Source organism: Diabrotica virgifera, chromosome 3, assembly GCF_917563875.1.
Source record: "Diabrotica virgifera virgifera chromosome 3, PGI_DIABVI_V3a".
Taxonomy (NCBI): Eukaryota; Metazoa; Arthropoda; class Insecta; order Coleoptera; family Chrysomelidae; genus Diabrotica; species Diabrotica virgifera.
The window spans coordinates 97,125,932-97,147,879 of NC_065445.1; the positions used below are offsets into that span (position 1 = coordinate 97,125,932).

General features: G+C 32.0%; 1 protein-coding gene across 3 annotated transcripts in view; it reads left to right on the forward strand.

The window, feature by feature from the left end:
• LOC126881962 (alpha-tocopherol transfer protein-like) overlaps positions 1-21,948 on the forward strand; it is a 78,487-nt gene that overhangs the window by 48,039 nt on the left and 8,500 nt on the right. For all 3 annotated transcript variants that reach the window (XM_050646709.1, XM_050646707.1, XM_050646708.1), the window contains 2 exons: positions 1,402-1,657; positions 6,025-6,135. In XM_050646709.1, coding sequence (XP_050502666.1) covers positions 1,402-1,657; positions 6,025-6,135 — 367 coding nt within the window. The remainder of the gene's footprint in view (positions 1-1,401; positions 1,658-6,024; positions 6,136-21,948) is intronic.

Sequence of the window (21,948 nt, forward strand, 5' to 3'; positions counted from 1 at the left end):
TAGGTAGGTACCTATTCGACTATTCCATTTTGACTGCGCGTCTACCAAAGGGCGCCAGGGTATCGACTGCACACGGGCGCTACATGCGCTAGAGCCGCCTCTGTGGACCACATTATTCTATCTACTGCCGCTCTGAATAAACATGTTGACGTCTTTCCGTCATGTTCGTGGGTTCCTCGGCGACGATGTTCTTCTACATCCTGCCAACCTTCGACCTTTTATTTCCCCTACAGGATAAGCTGCGACAGGTGGTACTTTTCATATCTTATGATGTTCCCAAAGTATTCCAATTTTCTACGTTTGATGTTAAGAAGTATTCTAGTGTTCTACCGATGAGTTGCAAGATAGTTTCATTAGATGTTTATATATCCATGGGACTCTACGCATGCGTCGGTAGCACCACATTTTAAATGTATCTATGCGTTGACATGCGGCCTCTGTGAGAGTCCATGCTCCTGCTCCTTAAAGCCAAGTTGAGAGTAAAGGGGAAAAGTATGAAGGTCATCCCAGAATCCTTATTCGGATATATAGATATTGAAGGAGAGATTACAGAGTACTCATTTTCTGATTACTGATAATGTTCCTGTTTTTTACGGTTTTTCTTCATATCATATTCAATGCATGAGGTCGCTATATGGTTTATAATTTCTGTAAAGTCCCTCTAGACTGTTAGCTATAGGAATAATATCTGCAATCAAAGTACATATTCCATCCGATTGTTTCACCAACTGACGTATATCACTATATCAGGCTTAAAGAATTCTTGTGGCTTTTGCGCGAAGAATTAGTCTGACTAAAAACGATTACCTTTTAGCGCCATTTTCGGTGGCCCAAAGGTGTGAAAACACAAGGCGATAAATCGGGATTATAGGGTGAATGCTTTAATATTCTCCATCTCGTTCGTTGTAGATTTTCTTTTACTACTTTGGAAACATGAGGCCATTGATCGTCGTGCAGAAGAATAACACCATATGAGAGCTAGATTCGTCGACAGAAATTATTAACGAAGGAAAGTCATTGCCGTTTTGTCTGTATTGGGAACTCCGTGAGGAACGCATTGGGTAGAAACTATGCTGTAAGCAATTTTTTGTGTAAATCAGTTTGTGTGCAATACTATGGAAAGATTATATTATACTCAAACCAATATTTTCTAAAATTGGTCTGATTGAAATTCGACTAGTTTCTCTCATCAAGTTTTCCATACCTGCCACATTTCTGTCTATTGATGCATTACTCAGTTCACCTGGTTGCATTGAAACCTGGTTACACAGTGCAACTGGTTGCAAAAAAATTTAAACAAAACTTAATTATTTTTGTATTTGGAAACAAAGGGTTAAATTTTATTATGATTTCAGTAAAACTATATTATTATGTGTTTTGATTACGCCACATTTGTTTTAGTTTGGTAGTGATACTTCCAAAAAAAGCCCCCAATGGAGACAGTGCATTTCTTTTGGTACCAAGTGTAAGTCCAGAAAATTACCACTATCCCTCTCAGTGCAGAGTACTCGATGCCCAGCGTATGATTCATTTACACGAGAAGGGTCCCTTTACAGGAATTCACATCATTATAGACTTAAAAAATGTGGTATTTGGACATTTTATTAAATTATCTACTACTGCAATGGCCGTAAAGAACTACTTGTACATACTTCAAGTAAGTCTATAAAGCATAAAATTAATAAATTAGAAATACAGGGAGCTAAATAACGGGAAACGGAACTACTTGAATGGTGAATAGAGATGATTGAGGTGGTTCTAGAGATATACTATATTTATTGCCCCACCGATTTTTATAACCGAGTTACAGGGTGTTTTATCGATTTTTTCTATTACTTTCTGGATCCATAACTTTAGAACCACCTTGTATATATTTTTGATACTTAATACACCTATGTCTCGTTTATAACCCAAATCACCATATTGAAATTTTCAAAATCCGTTTGTATATTTGAAAAGAGCATAAAAAACTAAGTTTAATGGTTTGCTTAAATTTTTTGCGCAAACTTAATGACTTTAATTTTGAAATTGTATTAAAATTTTTAAGAGCTCTGAGATTAAACGGCAGGTCCTGATCAATAAAACATATAGATTTTTTCTAACGGCGCGACTGCTCACGGGTTAAAGGGCAGGTATCTTTTAATAATAAGTTATTAAATTTAATGAATAAATACTCATTTTAAACATAATCAATACTTATTCAAGATTGAAACGACCCACTTAGTAATTACAAAGAAAATCCAGGTCCTAATCAATAAAAAAATAAAAAGTAATTGTGACCCTGAAAGAACACCCTGTATATTGAAATTTTTAATATTCGTTTCCACATTGGAAAAGAGCACAAAAAAACTAGTTTAATGGTTCGCCTCTATTAACTCTAATAACTCGGCCAAAATTTTCAGTAGTAATTGCATAAGAGCTCTAAAATTCTATATTAATTTTAGAGATCGAGTGCAAGTTGTTGCGATTATTTCATGAATAAAACTGTTCAGAACCAAAATTTTATTGTAATTTATATATGTAAGAACAAATTAGTACAATTAAACAAACAGTTGTTATAAATATTAATTTGACGGTTGAAAGTCATCCATTTTATAATTTTTAAAACATTAATTGTCATAAATGTCACTGAACGTATTTTTTCGTAGCAACGAAGGGCACCTGACGTAATATACTTGACGACGGGAAATTATCAAAAATTATCGATTTAATTCAGATTTCTGTAGCTTTCTATTGGTCAGAATCTCCTATGAATAAAATAATCAGTAGTAATTGCACAAGAGCTCTAAAATTCTATATTAATTTTAGAGATCAAGTGTAATTTGTTGCGATTATTTCATGAATAAATCTGTTAAAAACCAAAATTTTATTGTAATTTATTTATGTAAGTACAAATTAGTACAATTAAACACACAGTTGTTATAAATATTTTATGGTTGAAAGTCATCACTTTTATAATTTTTAAAACATTAATTGCCATTAATGTCACTGAATGTATTTTTTCATAGCAACGAAGGGCTTCTGACGTAATATACTTGACGACGGGAAATTATCAGTAGTAATTGCACAAGAGCTCTAAAATTATTGAATTTTTCCCGAGTGACACTTTGACAGTTTTAATTTATGTCAAAGTGTCACGAGGGTAAAAATTCTATATTAATTTTAGAGATCGAGTGCAATTTGTTGCGATTATTTCATGAATAAAACTGACAAAACCAAAATTTTATTGTAATTTATTTATGTAAGTACAAAATTAGTACAATTAAACAGACAGTTGTTATAAATATTTCACGGTTGAAAGTCATCACTTTTATAATTTTTAAAATAATTATTGTCATTAATGTCACTGAATGTATTTTGTCGTAGCAACGAAGGGCATCTGACGTAATATACTTGACGACGGGAAATTATCAAAAATTATCAATTTAATTTAGATTTCTGAAGCTTTCTATTGGTCAGAATCTCATATGAATGAAATAATCGATAAAATTTTAAAATTACTGTCATTAGAGACCTGGATCCCGCGTACCAAAAAAGTTGATTAATACAAGCTCAAAATTTGTTAATAGCTTAACGGTGTCTAGTCGGACAAACTTTTATGTAAGGGAACACTGGAACAGGGGAAGTTTTAATTGTGGAACATGTTAAAAATTTGGAACGTCAGGCTACGAAAACGTTCCATGTATTTTGTCGGACATAACTTGCAATTTATTTTGTTACCATTTCATTATACTCTCATGCAAAAATCAGACTGGTGTTTATCACCAACTGGGCATTTTAATGAGTGGAACACGAAGAACATGTCAAATGACAGGAATTATATTGGTGATAAGTCTGATTTTTGCATGGGAGTTTAATGAAACGGTAACAAATCAAATGGAAGTTCTGTCCGACAAAATACATGGGGTGTTTTCGTAATCTGACGTTCCAAATTTTTAAACTGTTCCACAATTAAAACTTCCCCTGTTCCAGTGTTCCCGTGCATAAAAGTTTGTCCGACTAGACACCGTTAAGATATTAACAAATTTTCAGCTTGCTATTAATCAACTTTTTTTGGCACACAGGATCCAAGCCTATTAAATTGTTTGCGGAAAAAATTAAATCGAACTATATTAAACTTAGTTTTTGTGCTCTTTTCAAATGTGAAAAATGGTTTTTTAAAAATATCAATGTTGTTGCTTCAAGGTCACAATTACTTTATATTTTTTTTTTGTTAATCAGGGCCTGCATTTGTCTTGTGATCAGTAAGTGGGTCATTTCAATGTAGTAAATAAGTATGAATTATTTTGAAAATGAGGATTTATTAATTAACTTTTACACTATATTAGTAAAAGATAACAATACCTGCTTTTTAATCTTAGAGTTCTTAAGAATTTCAATATAATTTCAAATTTAAAATCATTGAATTTTCTGCGAAAAAAATTGAAGCAAACCTATAAACTCAGTTTTTGTGCCCTTTTCAAATATGCGAACATATATTGAAAATTTCAATATATACGGTGTTGTTTCAAGGTCAAAATGAGACATAAATAAGACATAATATATGTACCAAATATCAAATAAAAAAATATGAAAAATATTTTTTAAGAAACTCTTTTCTTTAGTTACGAGTGACCAAAATTAAAAATATAAAAAAATCAACTAAAAAGCAAAAAAAAACTGTTAGATAGAATAAATATACAAAAATCTCACACATTCGTTAAAAAATTGAAAAAATCTAACATATTCGTTAAAGAAAAGCGTGGGGCGCGAAAAGTAAAAAAGTAGATCTCTATCACCAAATGGGCGTTTTAATGAATGGAACATGTAGAATATATAATTTATATTTATAAATATAAATATTTATATATAGAATATATATAAATAGCAGTCTGATTTTTGCATGAGAGTTTAATCTCTGTTCGGAGAGTTTAAGTCTGTTCTGTCGGACAAAATAAATGTGCCGTTTTCGTGGTCTGACCGTTCCAAATTAACCTGTTCCACAATTAAAACTGCCCTGTTCCAGTGTTTCCATATATCAAAGTTTATCCGACTAGACACCCTTAAGCTTTTAACAAGTTTTCAGCTTGCTATTAATCAACTTTTTTTTCATACGCGGGATCCACACCCATAAAGAAAAGCGTTTCTTAAAATTTTTGTTTTCATATTTTTTTATTTATTACTTTTTAATCTTACACTTTTCAAACTTTAAAATATATCGTCATGTTTAAAAAAAGGATGTATATGATAGACACATTTTTTGCATTTATTTCAACATTTGATACATACATTTGTACATTTTCTGTAATTTCTTCATATATTTCTTAAATTAAAATCATTATTTACACCTATTACAGTTTTCATAGTCTTTCCATCTCATCTAATGCTTTACTATTGCACGGTGTAGACCCTGTTAATTTCCCGCAATGCAGTTCTTCGATGCGCAAGCCGTCTGATGATCGCACTCGGCTCAATGCAACGTAAGCCTGTCCTTCCGCAAACACTTTCGGGCCCAAGTTAATTGTTTCGGGCCTAAACAGTTAACGTAAAAAGTGAAATTAGGTATAGATCATATAATTAGCTACAATCTGTAAAAGTTACAAGTTTCTAGTTTGTAAAAACAAGAGAATTTAAGCATTTTCCATTAAAATCGGTTTTTTATTTAAACAATTAATAAACATAAAACAAAATTTTTTATTGACTATTCGTGTATTGTTCCCGCGAATGAATATGTCTGCAAATTTTCATTCATTTGAATTGAAGAAAAAGCAGTCAAATTAACGTCTAAAGATTTGACTCAAACGATTGAACTAAAGAAAAGCGTTTAAAAATATACAAGGTGGTTCAAAAGTTGTGGATCCAGAAAGAAATGGGCAAAATCGATAAAACACCCTGTAACTCGGTTATAAAATCGGCGAGGCAATAAATGTAGGATATCTAGAACGGCTTTATACTCTCTTCACCATTCAAGTATTTTTTTTAAATGAAACACCCAAAGCATAAAACTACGAAATTAGAAATATATAAATTGTTTTTGGTTTTTAGGAAGGTTTACCAGTTCGCCTCAAGCACATCCATTTTATTAACATAGTATCTTTTATGGATAAAATATTAGCTCTAATTAAGCCCTTTATGAAAAAAGAACTACAGGAAAAGGTATGGCCACAAACATTTTTAAGTAGTTTTTGGAAATTAAACCACAAATTTTAAACGCAACTTTCTACACTGACCGGCAAAAAAAGTGGCCACCCTATAAATTTCCGAAAATAAAAATTCTTTGGAAGTTTCATATTGTATACTCAATATCTTTAATTTTTAAAACAAAAAATGACCATTACTGCTTTATTCCTTAGCATAATTTATTTAATTAGAAAGCGATAAAAGAAAATAGTGTAATATCGAAAGGAATTACAAAAAATTAAAATTTCAAGTGAACTTAAACAAAATTGTCTAATATCGGATATTATGCCCTAAAACCTCAATAACCGTTTGCATACGATTTGGAAGAGAAAGGAACAAATTTTAAATAAAACTTGAGGAATACGTTCATATTCTTCACGAAGCATGTTTTGAAGTGCTGCACGACTTTCTGGCTGGCCTGGTTGACTTCTAACCCTACGATGAATTTTATCCCAAAGATTTTCGATGATATTCAGATCAGGGCTGCATTCTGGCCATTCTAGAGTATTAATTGCTATTTCCCCTAAGTAATTTGTCACGATTCTTGCAGTATGCGGCCGTGCATTATCATACATAACGACGAAATTGTCCCCAATAAAAGGACCAAATGGAACTACTGCTTCTGCCAAAACATGCTCTATATACCGGTGAACATTCAGGGGGCCATTGATGGAAATAAGTTTAGTTCGAGCTTCAAATAAGATTCTAGTCCAAACCATGATACCACCACCACCAAACTTTCTTCTCTGAGACATACAAGCTTGGGCATATCTTTCATTTCTCCGTCTCCAAACCCTCTCTCGGCCATCGCCAGACTTCAAACAGAACCGCGATTCATTAGTAAAGAGTATTCGGCTCCAATCCTGTATATTCCAGTGTTGATGTTGTCCACAAAACTCAATCGATTCCTACAGTGTCTGAGTTGTAATTCGGGAAAAATAGCCGGCCTTCTTGCCATTAGTCCTCTTTCATTGAGACGTTTTCTAAGCGTTCTCTCACTTACTTTCACATTTCGAACCTCCTGCAGACGGTTTCTTGCAGCAATTGAAGAGGAATGGCAATTTCTTAAAATTTACATCACAATAAAACGATCATCTTTTTGCGAGGTAACTCTTCTATGACCGGAACGAGGTCGACGTGAGTAGCGTCTTGTAGCAATGCAATAATTCGAGCAATATTAACTGTAGATAACATCATGTCTTAATTATTCACTTAGTCGAAATCTACGTCAAAACTAAGTCACAAACTGTCAAAATCAAGCATACATGATCGCAATAAATATTTTTTTGACACACTGCATTTTACAATCTACTCTAAACACAAAGTAATAAGTAAATAGTCTGAAAGTAAATTAAGGTGAGTTAGATACCATCCAGTGACGGTTCTCTAAGTATTATTGTTTATTGTGGTAGGTCGTCTGGCCATATTCTCTTTAGTCTTCTGTCAGCAAGTGGTTGGGTGAATAAATTATTTATCAATTCGTTGGTGTGGTCAGTGGTGCGATTTTTATATTTTATTGAACGATTTTTTATTAAGTCCTTGATTAGTGGGATGTCCAGATCATTGTGAAGTGTCTGGTTGGATACATACCATGGAGCTTTACTTATCATACGAAGAATTTTGGATTGGAATGTTTGGAGTATCTTCGTATTTGAAGGTTTACTGCAGCCCCATAGTTCTATTCCGTAAGACCAAACTGGTATAAATATAGCTTTGTCCAGAAGCAGTTTATTTTCAAGAGATAACTGAGACTTCTTGTTAAATAGCCAGTTCATATTTTTTAGTTTAAGATCTAATTGTTTACGTTTAATTTTAATGTGTGTTTTCCATATGAGTTTTTCATCCAGATGCAATCATAAGTATTTGACAACAGCTGGCTTGATGGGAATCGGAGTATTATTTATAGAAACTTGAGGACATGTAGATTTTCTGGTTGTAAAAGTAATTTGTACTGATTTGCTGACATTAACATTTATTTTCCATCGCATAAGCCAGTTTTGTAATTGGTCTAAATTATTTTGAACTTTATGTGATGCTACATTAGGGTCGACATCCACTGCTAAGATTCCCGGATCATCGGCAAAAGTAGCTAATAAATATTTAAATTCAGACGCAATATGAAACAGTGCATAACATTTTCAATGACTTTTTATTTTCGGAAATTTATAGGGTGGCCACTTTTTTTGCCGGTCAGTGTACTACAAACTACTTCGACTTTCTAATCAGAAATCATTGTTTATATAATATCATTTTTTACGGTGTAATATATCCAGATTATTGTAAAATTGTAAGACTGAAGACTGTCCAAAGAAACAATGTGAAACCTCGGAATCGGACTGATATTGTGAAGACGGCCACGGAAAGAAACAGAGACAAGAGAAAAATGTCAAACCAAGTAATACCCTTAATTGAGCAAAAACATAATGAGGATATTTAAAACAAAAACGGAGAACTGAAGATAAACTTCTGCATGCATAACGAACTTAAAATAAACAACACATTTTTTGACCCAAAAGACCAACACAAATATACATTCAATAACATCAGTGGATATAGGTCCACGATAGATTATGATAAAACTAACAGAGATCAAAAATAATCGACGTAAGATGCCTCAACTCAGCAGTTGTAGGTAGCGTCCATAGTGTATTACTAGTACATATATTATATTATAAAATACAGTACTTACAAGATAGCGGCAACATCACAAACAAAAATCAGAATCGAAGGACTAAAAATGGAATTCACGGATCCACGGAATACTATTGCAGAAAAAGAATATCAGAGAAGATTCCTAATAATGATATTATAAGAAGACGATAACATCGAGGAAAGCTGAGAAAAACTTAAAAAATAATATAAAATAAAAATAAAAATATATACCATTTTTATTCAGTTGCAATGCGAAGGCAAAACAATCTTATTTTTCACTTAGAATACGTAACGCAGTCCAGCACTCTGCTCCATACTCGAAGTAACCCACCATGAAAGCTTACCCCCACATTGCAACTGACGTGTATGTGTATGGATTAGGTGACTAGCGTCATCTTGCAATTGAAAGGTAAAGTTGTCAATAAAATTAACATGAAGTAAAACTCCCTAGTGTAGGTGGTATATTTAATAAAAATTCTAAAAAATTTTATAAATCCAAACGGATTACGTTCATAACGTTTTCGGACTTATCAGTCCGTCATCAATGAACCTAAAAGTAAGTAATCTCACTTAATAAAATTGAAAAAGGGTGAAATTTTGAATGTTAAAAAATTGAAAAGTGTGGTTGATTACTTACTCTCTGTCCTTGCTAAATAGCCACAATGCCAAACATTGGTCAAGATGTATGTTCTAACTACCTACATGGTGAAATTTTTAAAATAATTTGGCTTACATTGGATGCCAACGGATTACTATTAGGAGCATGATGGTCTACTCCATTAATACCAACTAACTTTTGTTCTATAAAGTTTTTTCACTAACTCAATACATTTTTTTACTTTTAAGTAAGTTACGCTCAAAATAATGTTGGACCCTTTTTTTAGTAAAAAAAAAATCGTGATAATCACCCCCTAATTAGTATCTCAAATGAAATTAATCTATACCGCTTCACCACAAGTTACTTTACTTATGTCTGGTCTACATGATCTGAAGTTTCATCGGTTCAAAGTGCTTATTTTTGAAAAGACTAGTTAAAAGGGATTGAACGAGTCAATAATCACGAGTTTATGCAAATTTTAAACAGCCATATCTTAACCAATTTTTGTCTTAAAGGAAAACAAAAAATCCAAAATATTCAGAAAAGCAAAACCTACATTTTTTACTGTTTGAGATTTTTGGTATAACTAATAATTTTTAAGTTATTTGAAAAAAAAGGAATTTTTTTAAGATTAAAAAATTTTTAAGATTAAAAATTTTTTATTTTAAAACCAAATTTTCTTAAATCTGAGCATTTTAAACCGATGTAACTTACAGTTCATATAAAAATACCATAAAGTAAATGGCAAAGCTGTAACGATTAATCTCATTTGGAATGCTAATTAGGGAATGATTTTTACGATTTTTTTACCAAAAAAAGATTGATTGTTGCTTGTTCTTGTTTCTAGAAACTTTTTTAAAAATCCAACATAAAACTTTTTTTAAACACTTTAAAGAAGTTATACTTAATGATTTGTCCCCGAAAAGTACTTAATTTTTTGTCTATTTCACGTTGAAATATTCAATTTGGAATTTCACGAATAAGAACCTACTTTCTACTTTTCATTAGCTACAACTTTGCTTCTACTGGGTTTGCAGACTTCATATATAATTTTTTTTTCACTTTTTTGTAAGCTATATTTTTGCTAAGAATATTTTTTCGATAAAATAATTAATTTTTGAGTTATTTGCGAAAAACCGTATAAAAACGGGTTTTTTTGTCGAAAAATGGACGTATTGACTCGCAAATAACTCGGAAAGTATTGACTTAGTGAAAACCTCTATACAATAAAAGTTGCTTAGAATTAGTCATTTTATCCAATTCCGGACTTTGATCATATGTTTTTTCACCCCCGAGAATACCCCCAGGTATTCTCTGCCGCATTCCCCTGAGAATACCCCTTTTAACCCCAGGGCAAAAGCACACATCGGCACAATATCACTTCTTTTCTTGTTAGCCATGTGTATGACAAATTTCATGTCAATATAAGCGGTTCTTTAAAATTCACAGCAAAAACCGTGAGTAAATGGACTATAATTTGTAGACTAAAATATCAAAATTAAACAAACAAAATAAACGCATGACAAAATAAATTAAAATGTCTGAATTCTGACATGTTCTCGCAAGTGGGAATCGGCAGTAACTGGATGATATACTAATAAAATTTTGTGTGTGTTTATAATTAATCCTATTTAATTTCTCAACTTTTATTTTAAAATTAATTTTTGTTTTTTTTTTGTTTGTTTGTTTTTTTTTGCAATTTTTGACACCGGGTTTTGGCGCCCCTAAATGATGGCGCCCGTGTGCATTGCACACTTTGCACATATGGTAGCGGGGGCCCTGTTAACCAAGGTCAAGATCCAATGTGGTTACGGAAATTTAAGTTTAAGTCTGTGTTGGAATTTAATTTTTAATATTAGAATTTAAATTTACTTTTTTAAATATTACAACCCTTACTATAAAATTGACTATAAAATTAAATTTGATCGAAATTATTGTCATAATATGGTAATGAAAACAAAATGTAAGATTGAATTAGTGGTTAATGAAAGTAAAAATTTTTTGTATATAGCCTTGGGGGTGAAAGTTAAAATGTTGAATAGGGATGTTCACTAATTTTTAAATATAGTTAAATTCAATAGATTACAAGGTATATAAAAACGTAACAATCATAAAACTGTTTAAAAATGTATATTTTTTAAGATAAATGAGTTCATAATGTTGATTTTCTTGGAGGCTAGAAAAACGGTACCCTGCAGCGAGGCTACGGTCTGTGACGTCAGCAGTCGTAACGTCTTTGATCGACGACTAGTTTTTTATACTTATTTACTCAGTGTATTTGAATGTGCGCAGTTTTTTACGTATTTAATTATTAAAAATAAAGCCAAATAAGTGGTGTTTTGTTTGTGGGTGTGTAAATACATCAAAAAACAGTTCTGATAAGATTTTTATTACCGTTCCAGCCAATTTAAAACAGAAAAAGAAATGGTTTGTTGCAGCTAGAACTTAAAATAACTAACTTAATAAAATAAACATTATAGAAGTTTTCCAGAGACTTTCGGCCCTTGGTAATAATGTAATTGTTCTTTCTGCATTTACATTTTTCAAAATTACTTATTAGTTTTCTCAGGTTTCGAAAAAAATGAATGAATTTAAATAGCATTGGACCAAGATTTTGCACCTACCCCCTTAAAGAGTAAATGAAAAAGTTTCGGGACCTCAAATTTGTATTCCTTAAACTGGGATATTCCTAAAAATGGGATTCTAATAATACATACAGTAAAAGTAAAGCTTGAAATAACTACATGTGGATGTAGGTATGACTTTGTATTATATTAAAATCATTAATAATATAGTGAAAAGATTGGTTGAAATGAAAATGTATAATACCCAAGTTCAAAAATATTTTTTACCTTGGAACAGTTGTCAACTCGAAATACGAAACAACCGAAATAAGATCTAGAGTTGAAAAGGACATAATAGCAACATTTAACAACATGCATGAGAAATATTTTCACCCATTGCGACATAATATCTCTCCCACTAAAAATGCGGCTGCTAAAATGTTATTATTTCCGGTCTTGCTATATGGCGCAGAGGCCTGGACAATAATGGAAACATTAATGAAAAAGCTAGAGGCATTCGAGATGTGGGTGTACCCACATATCCTCAAAATATCCTGGGCGACCCACACCAACGTACAGGTATTGCGTCGAATGGGAAAACAAAAAGAAATCTCTTTTACAATTAAGAAACGAAATCTTAAATATTTCGGTCATATCATGAGGCATGATAAATATCGTATACTCCAACTGATAATGCAAGGTAAAATAGAGAGCAAACGCGGACCCGGAAGAAAAGACACTCATGACTTAAAAACTTACGCCAATGATTTGGACAAAAATCGATCGAGTTATTCAGAAACGCCTCAAATGAAATTAAAATTGCCATGATGATAGCCAACGTCCACAACGGACAAGGCACATGAAGAAGAATAAAAATATTTTTAATACACCTAACCAAGGTAAAATAATAACCAGCCAATGTATGTATACAATATTCATGCGTACAATACATGCATACAACTTTCTCTATTTTTTTTTGTGGAGTATTTATTTTTTTAGCTTAAAGAAGACATGGAAAATTATATGGAATATACACTCAGTAAAACTGTGGTAGATTTATTTTTTTACAAGATGCCAATAAATCATACACCATTGTTACATCTACACTACAGTCGGTAGTTTACTTATACGAATCGGCTTTCTGAAAACCTTCTTCCATTTTATTTGTTTATTTTTGTAAAACCCAAAATATGTCCTTACAAACAGTCTATCCACTTTAAACTAAACAAATTCACTATAAAACTCCACTTTAACCCTGATAAAACAAGAAGAGAACAAAATAAAATGACCTGAAACGTCAAACAGGTAAACAGTAACACTATGAGAATGGCGCGCGCTTGGGGTATGCAACTAGTGACGTCAGGCCAATAGAGAAGCGTTCTTGAAATTTAAAATAATGCTAGATTTCTAATAAAGATTTTTTATAGAAAGGCTTTTTCAATTTTGTTGAAATTTTGGACAATTATTCCTAGGGTGTTTCTTAATCGTTTTACATGTTTGAAATGACTTTTTAATTTTTTGTGAACATCCCTATTGATCGAGAAGTTGTTTAGTGTGTATAGACAAGGTAAATTTATTAACTGTAATGTTGGTTGTATAAGTCTAGTAGGATATTAATTCTGTATGAAAATAGCTATTTGGAAAAATTGGTGAGAATTGAGGTAACTGATATGAGATTGTGAGGTGAAAAAATATAAATAATTAACGGAATGTTAAAATGTGTTAGTTATAGTCAAACATATAGGAAAATATTGTAAAATTATGCATAGAAAAGAAAATGGAATTATTTGAATTTTTAAATTAAATCGAAGTTGATAAAATATATAAATGAACAAAAGATTCAAATGAAGTGTGTCAGCCGGATGCACAAAACGCAAACTGTATTTGGAAAATAATTAAAAGTTAAAAATAGTCCTAAGACAAGAATAAAGTTGTAAAGTTAGAATAATGGAGTTGCTAGAAAGTTAGATGCAGCAGATTAAAATTTTTGAATTTTTAAGAAAAATAAAAAGGAAAAAGGACCTGTATAAAAAGAATTAAATTAATAGAGAAGTAAAACATTTTGGAAAAGACCAAAGAGCCAAGTGAAGACCCAAGCGGCGAATAGACAAATAGATAAGGTCAATGATTTATAAAGGGAAAAGTAGGGTGAGAAAATGGCAAAGGGTGAATTAGTTATGTTAGTGTGACTGGAGGTTTGTAGAGTAAAAAGAATTAGTATGAAAGGAGATTTTGGAAATAGAAGGGACTGAAGTATGAAATAGAAGATTAAGTTAAAGGTTTTATGGGTGAAGTAAGGAAAGTTGCTATATCCTATGTGAAGGATAAATTGAAAAAACAAGGAATTTAGGAAAGAAGTTGGCGGTGAATGGAAGTAAAATTACGATTAAGGGAGGTTTGTCTATTCACACAATTGGGACTGGACCTCAAGTCTCGGATAATCTCCAAATCTTCATACAAGTCCAGTCGGAGTGTGTTTTTCTGCTGTATATTGTGCATCAACTGGAGCAAAAAAACAAACACCGATTGGACTTCTATGAAGATTTGGAGATTATCCGAGACTTGAGGTACAGTCCCAATTGTGTGAATAGGCAAACCTCTCTTAATCGTAATTTTACTCCCATTCACCGCCAACTTTTTTCCTAAATTCCTTGTTTTTTCAATTTATCCTTGACACATAGCAACTTTCCTTACTTCACCCATAAAACCTTTAACTTAATCTTCTATTTCATACTTCACTCTCTTCTATTTCCAAAATCTCCTTTCATACTAATTCGTTTTACTCTACAAACCCCCAGTAACACCAACATAACTAATTCACCCTTTGCCATTTTCTCACCCTACTTTTCCCTTTATAAATCATTGACCTTATCTATTTGTCTATTCGCCGCTTGGGTCTTCACTTTGTTCTTTGGTCTTTTCCAAAATGTTTTACTTCTCTATTAATTTAATTCTTTTTATACAGGTCCTATTTCCTTTTTATTTTTCTTAAAAATTCAAAAATTTTAATCTGCTTTATCTAACTTTCTAGCTACCTACTCCAATATTCTAACTTTACAACTGTATTCTTGTTTTACTATTTTTAACTTTTAATTATTTTCCAAATACAGTTTGCGTTTTGTGCATCCGGCTGACACACTTCTTTTGAATCTTTTGTTCATTTATATATTTTATCAACTTCGATTTAATTTAAAAATTCAAATAATTCCATTTTCTTTTCAATGCCTAATTTTACAATATTTTCCTATATGTTTGACTATAACTAACACATTTTCACATTCCGTTAATTATTTATATTTTTTCACCTCACAATCTCATATCAGTTACCTCAATTCTCACCAATTTTTCCAAATAGCTATTTTCATACAGAATCAATATCCTACTAGACTTATACAACCAACATTACAGTTAACAAATTTACCTTGTCTATACACACTAAACAACTTCTCTATCAATTCAACGTTTTAACTTTCACCCCCAATACTATATACAAATTTTTTTTTTACTTTCATTAACCACTAATTCAATCTTACATTTTGTTTTCATTACCATATTATGACAATAATTCCGATCAAATTTAATTTTATAGTCAATTTTATAGTAAGGGTTGTAATATTTAAAAAAGTAAATTTAAATTCTAATATTAAAAATTAAAATTCCAACACAGACTTAAACTTAAATTTCCGTAACCACATTGGATCTTGACGTTGGTTATTACCTTAAAAATTGCCCTTTCCTGGATGTCATCAATCTCACTGACATTTGAAGTATTTCTACTTCTTTCTAAATCATTCACTGACTAAACGTAGTTCAATGTAGACCTATTCATAAAAAATCTCTTAATTAATGCCAAATTATTTTACAAATTTCACCATGTAGTTAGAACATACATCTTGACCAGTGTTTGGAATTGTGACTATTTAGCAAGGACAGAAAGTAAGTAATCTTAACCACACTTTTCAATTTTTTAACATTCAAAATTTCACCCTTTTTCAATTTTATTAAGTGAGATTACTTACTTTTAGGTTCACTGATGATGGACTGATAAGTCCGAAAACGTTATGAACGTAATCCGTTTGGCTTTATAAAAATTTTTAGAATTTTTATGTAAAACCTGTGTTAACGGCCACCTGTCAAAACCGGCCACCTGAACTAGCCGGCCAGTTTCAAAGTTCCCCAAACCAAAATTTGTGGACTACAAAACCTGGTATTAGCGGTCACCTTTTTATATCGGCCAATAGTTCTGTCATTTTTAGTGACCGTTATTGACAGGTTTTACTGTAAATATACCAACTACACTAGGGAGTTTTACTTCATGTTAATTTTATTTAACTAGATGGTATACAGCCAACCATCGGGTATTATCCCGTTTTATTTTTGTAAAGTTTTCAATACTAATAGCAACATTTATAATATTGAAAAATATTAAAAATATTACTAAAAGGTTTTTAAATTGAAAACTTATTGGTCAATTTCCCTGGTGACACCTCCAAGGCTTCTACAATATGCAAGCCAGATGGATGCTGCAGTGAAGACAAAGGGGAAGGAATTCTACACTATGCAATTCACAACCCCCGTCTGCAGTTTTTTAAAGTTCCAACGGAAAATGGACCTAGTTACTCTAGAGGAGTAATACTAATATAAAATAAAAATAAAAATGTATACCATTTTTATTCAGTTGGAATGCGAAGGCAAAACAATCTTATTTTTCACTTAGAATACGGACCGCAGTCCAGCACTCTTAATCGACGATTTTCGACTCTTATTGGGGTCTCATCGGAGAGACGTAGGCCTGCTGCTCCATACTCGAAGTGACCAGCAATGAAAGCTTACCCCCACATTGCAACTGACGTGTATGGATTAGGTGACTAGCGTCATCTGGCAAACTTTACCTTTTAAAAAATAATATAAATACTGCAGCAACAGAAGCACTTGGAGAGAGAGAAAAGTAACGAACACTAACATATATCAAAAAGGAAATATCCATGGTTTACAGAGAGAGATGAAGACAAAATATGAAGAAAAAAAGATAGGCTTTTACAAAACAGAAATAAAAAGCACAACGGAATACAACCACTGTAAATGCATCCGAAATGAAACAACTATTTTAATCAGAAAAACAAAAAGGGAACACTGGGAGAAGGAAATTTTTAGGGCAACAGTCAATACAGTAAGGATACCTACTCAGTTTAGATCCAACATCTGTAACGGATAGGTATCATAAGAAGAAGAAGAAAGAAAATATCAATCAAAAGCATGTACAGAAATACAAATATCGCAGTCAAAATGTAATCAACAGAAAAAAAACAACAAAAATAGCACATAAGCAAAACGCTCGGACAGGTCGATTTGTATGATAATCATAGTATATTATAGCATCAATGTTTCGAACTTTACGCGATCCCTCTTCAGATGACAGTCATAACTTCGAGTTTTTTGAATGGGAAAGTACTTCATGTGACCCCTCATTTAAAAGCTTTTCAAATACTGATTACAAAAATTTATAATACATGCGCAAAATTTCGGTCTAATGCTTTTTAAGTGCATTATTTTTTTTTGAATCCTGAGGAAATAATAAGAATTTTTGAAAACTTTAAACGCAGAATGAAAGATTACATTATTACCGAGGGCCGAAAGTCTCTAAAAACTTTTATGTTTATTTTAATAAGTTACAGGGGTGAAAACGAAGAGATTTAGTATGATTTTTAATTTCAAATATATCATTTAAAAGAAACTTTTTGTTTATTCTATGGAACTTTTTGCTCTCGGTAATAATTCACCTAATCTTTCATTCTGCGTTTAAATTTTTCAAAAATACTCATAAATTTTCTCATGATTCGAAAAAAAAAATGAATGAATTTAAAAAGCATTTGACCGAAATTTTGCCCAAGTATTACACATTTTGTAATCATTATTTCAAAAGCTTTTAAATAAGGTGCCACATGATGTACTTTCTCATTTAACAAAATCGAAGTTATGACTGTCACCTGAAGACGGATCGCGTAAAGTTCGAAACATTGGGGCTATAATATACTATTATGATTATTTTAAAAATCGACCTGTCCGAGCTTTTTGCTTATGTGGTAAAAATAAATGAGTTAATATGATGGGGATAACACTTATTCCAGCGCACTGTATAAATGTTCGTTTAACGCAGGCAGGTAGCTGGTAACAACGACGAAAACTTGTTCTCAGTCGTCATTTTAACATTCTCAGTTCGTTTTACTTCGATGCCATATTCGATGAAAAGTTGTTGTGTTTAGAATTGATTGACTCTATTTTTTTGGTACTTTGTACTTTTAAGTGCGGTGTTTTCTACATTATATTGCCTACATATATATATATATATATATATATATATATATATATATATATATATATATATATATATAGTTTAGCTCTCCAGGCCTAGAAGGCCCATGGCTTGGTTTACTATTCCTTTCCAATCTCTCCTATTTGCTGCTTTATTTTTCCAATTTGTGATTTTCAGTTCTTCTATGTCTTTTTCAACATCTTTCTTCCATCTGGTTTTCGGTCTACCTTTCTTCTTCTTTCCTCCTATTCCTCCCGTTAGTATTTTTTTGGGAAGTCTCGTGTTTGGCATCCTTTGGATATGTCCCAACCATCTCAGTCTTTGTGATTTTACGATCCCTACTATGTTTGGTTCACCATACATCCTCTCCAATTCCACATTTGGTCTTCTTATCCACATTCCATTCCATATCTTTCCGCCAAATATTTTTCTTAGGACTTTTCTTTCCCATACTTTAAGCATGACTTGCTCGGATTTGTTCATCGTCCATGTTTCACTGGCATACAAGACTATAGGTCTTATCACTGTCTTGTATATTCTTATCTTAGCCCCTCTAGATATGTTCTTATTTCTCAATAAGTTGTTTAGAGCAAAGATACAACGATTGCCAGCCATAATTCTCGCTTGGATTTCTTCTTTTATATTTGGTCTCCTAGTGAATGTCGCTCCTAGATATTGGAATCTCTCTACTTCCTCGAATTTATATATTTTTGCCTCTGTGTTTATTGTCAGGTATTGTCCTTGTGTGTATTCTCGTTCTGTCCATTCCATATATTTAGTCTTTTCTTCGTTTATGTATATCCCTTTCTTTCTTCCTATCGCCTCTAGTCTTTTTAGTATTTCTTTTAATTCTTGTTTGCTTCTGGCTATCATTACTATGTCATCAGCGAATGCCAAGCATTGGTGTTTTCGTTGGTATACAAGTCCTGTCCTGTTAATTTCGGCTTCTCTGATGACTATTTCAAGAAGGATACTAAACAACAGTGATGACAGTGGGTCTCCTTGTCGTACCCCTTCACCGACCCTAAACTTATCTGTTTCCTTTCCATTTATTTTAACCCTGTTCTCTGTTTCTCTGAGTGTAACTTTTACCATCTTTATTAATTTTTTACTAATTCCAATTTCACATAGTGCTTTGTATATTTCTTTTCGTTTAACTCTGTCAAAAGCTTGTTTAAAGTCAATGAATAGGGCCATTGTAGATTTTCCGTATTCGTAGCTTTCCGCTTGTATCTCACGCAGCAGGAAAATTTGATCCACCGTGCTGCGTCCTCTTCTGAATCCACATTGATATTCTCCTATGTCATTATCTATCTTTTGTGTTATCTTGTCTTTTATATGTACTGCAAGTATTTTATATGCAACGTTTAGTAGGGCTACTCCCCTGTAATTATGGCATAAACTTTTGTCGCCTTTTTTGTGAATTGGACACAGTGTGGCTTCAGTCCATTCTTTTGGTATGTGTTCTTGTTCCCAAATTTCTTTTATCAGCTTTTCCAAATGCTTAATTAGTACTGGTCCTCCATATTTAAACATTTCAGCTGTTATTTCATCCTTACCTGGGCTCTTGTTTTTCTTTAGTTTTTCTATTATTTCTTTTATTTCTTTTTCATTAGGCGGTCTTTCCTGTATTTCTTCTTGATCAATATTTTCATTCGGTCCTTCTTCTTCTTCTTCTGCATATTCTGTTGTGGGAATTTCATTTAGAAGCTCTTCGAAGTATTCTCTCCATCTGCTCAGTATTTCTTCGTCGCTTACTAAATTCCTTCCATTTTTGCTTTTGTAGTGTACAGGTTTTCTTTGGAACCCCTTTTTCTCATTTTTTACTCCTTGATATAAGTTCCTGACTTCTCCATTTTTATAGTTTTCTTCTATGCATTTCAATTTATCTTCGTTGTACTTTCTTTTCTTTGCTCTTATGATTCTTTTAGTTCGTTTTCTTTGTTCGTTGTATTGTATCTCCATCTCTGGTGTTTTCACTTGCATCATTTTGAGTCTTAACTTATTTCTTTCATCCAGTTCTATTTTACATTCTTCATCAAACCATTCTTTGAATCCATCTTTTATATTTCTATTACTGACTTGCGCTGCTTTGGTCATACATACTTTTATTTGCGTCCATTTTTGTTCGATGTTTTCATTTTTTGCAATATTTTCCAGTTCTCTAGTGACTAGTCTTTCATATTTACTTTGTTCTTCTTCTGACAGTAGTCTAATAGGTTTAGTTACTTTGTACCTTTTTTTCTGTTGATTTCTAAGAACTGGTATAACCTGTTTAAGTTGTATTCCGACTATAAAGTGATCTGTGTCTGCATCCGGTCCTCTATATGTTCTTATGTTCTTTATACATTTTTCCATGTCTTTTTCGATGAGCACATGATCTATTTGATTTATGGTTTTTCCATCTGGTGATCTCCATGTTCCTTGATATATTCTTTTGTGTTGAAAGTACGTGCTCATAACGATCATGTTTTTTTCTTTTGCAAAATCTATTAAGAGGTGACCATTTTCATTCGTTGTTTCATGCAGACTATATATTCCTATGGTGGGTGTGTATATTTCTTCTTTTCCTATTTTGGCATTAGCATCACCTAGTACTATTTTTATATCGTATTTGGGAATATTTTCGAATACTGTATCTATTTGACTGTAGAAGTCTTCCTTTATCTCTATGTTTTTCTCTTCAGTCGGTGCATGTATGTTTATAAATGTTATTTTTTGGTATTTTCCTCTTATTCTTAGTATGCATATTCTCTCTGAAATTGGTTTAAAGTCAACGATTAGATCTTTCAGCTTTTTGTTTACTACAAATCCTGTGCCTAACATTCTATTTTCGCCTCCGCTATTGAAAAATAAATAGTCATTTATTTCCATTGAGTTTTGGCCTAGTTGTTTCGTTTCTTGTAGTGCTACTATTTCGAATTTATATTTTTTACATTCATCTACTAGGTGTTTCAGTTTTCCTTCTTCGTATGTTCCTCTTACATTCCATGTTCCTACTAATATATGTTCTTTTATGGGCTGCTTTTCATTAATAATCTGTACATTTTGTCTATTTCGTGTACCTGTACTTTGCCATGTCGTCTCCGTTATTTCAGTCTGCTTTCGTTGTATTGCTAGTTTTTTGGTTGTATATTTTTCTCTTTTATGAGTTGTTGTTGGCTGTTATTCCATGTCCATATTTCACCATTAATGATTAGCTTCTGGTATCCTATTTTTACATTTTTTCCATTATGCCTCTCTACCATAGCCTTGCTTCTAATTTCTTTCTGAATAATTCTTTCTTCTTTTGACATATCATCATTAATATAGATTCTTTCGTCCTTTTTGGTTTTTAATTTACTTTTATTTTTCATTACTTCTATTTTGTTTTTCACGCTGTTGAGTTCCACTATGACAGTATTTTCTCCTATTTTCCTTGCTCCATTTACATCTACTGAAACTTGTAGCTCTTTTTCCATAAAATTCTCCATAGCCCCTCGTAAAACTTTCTGATCATTTGTATCAATTTTTATTCCTTGTATTATTACATTTTTTCTCTTTCTTTCTCTTTCCAATTTCTCTATTTTTTCATTTGCTATACTAATTTCTTTTTCTAATTGACCTATTTGATTTATAGCTTTTTCGTTTGTTTCTCGCAGCTTTTTTATTTCATCTTTGTA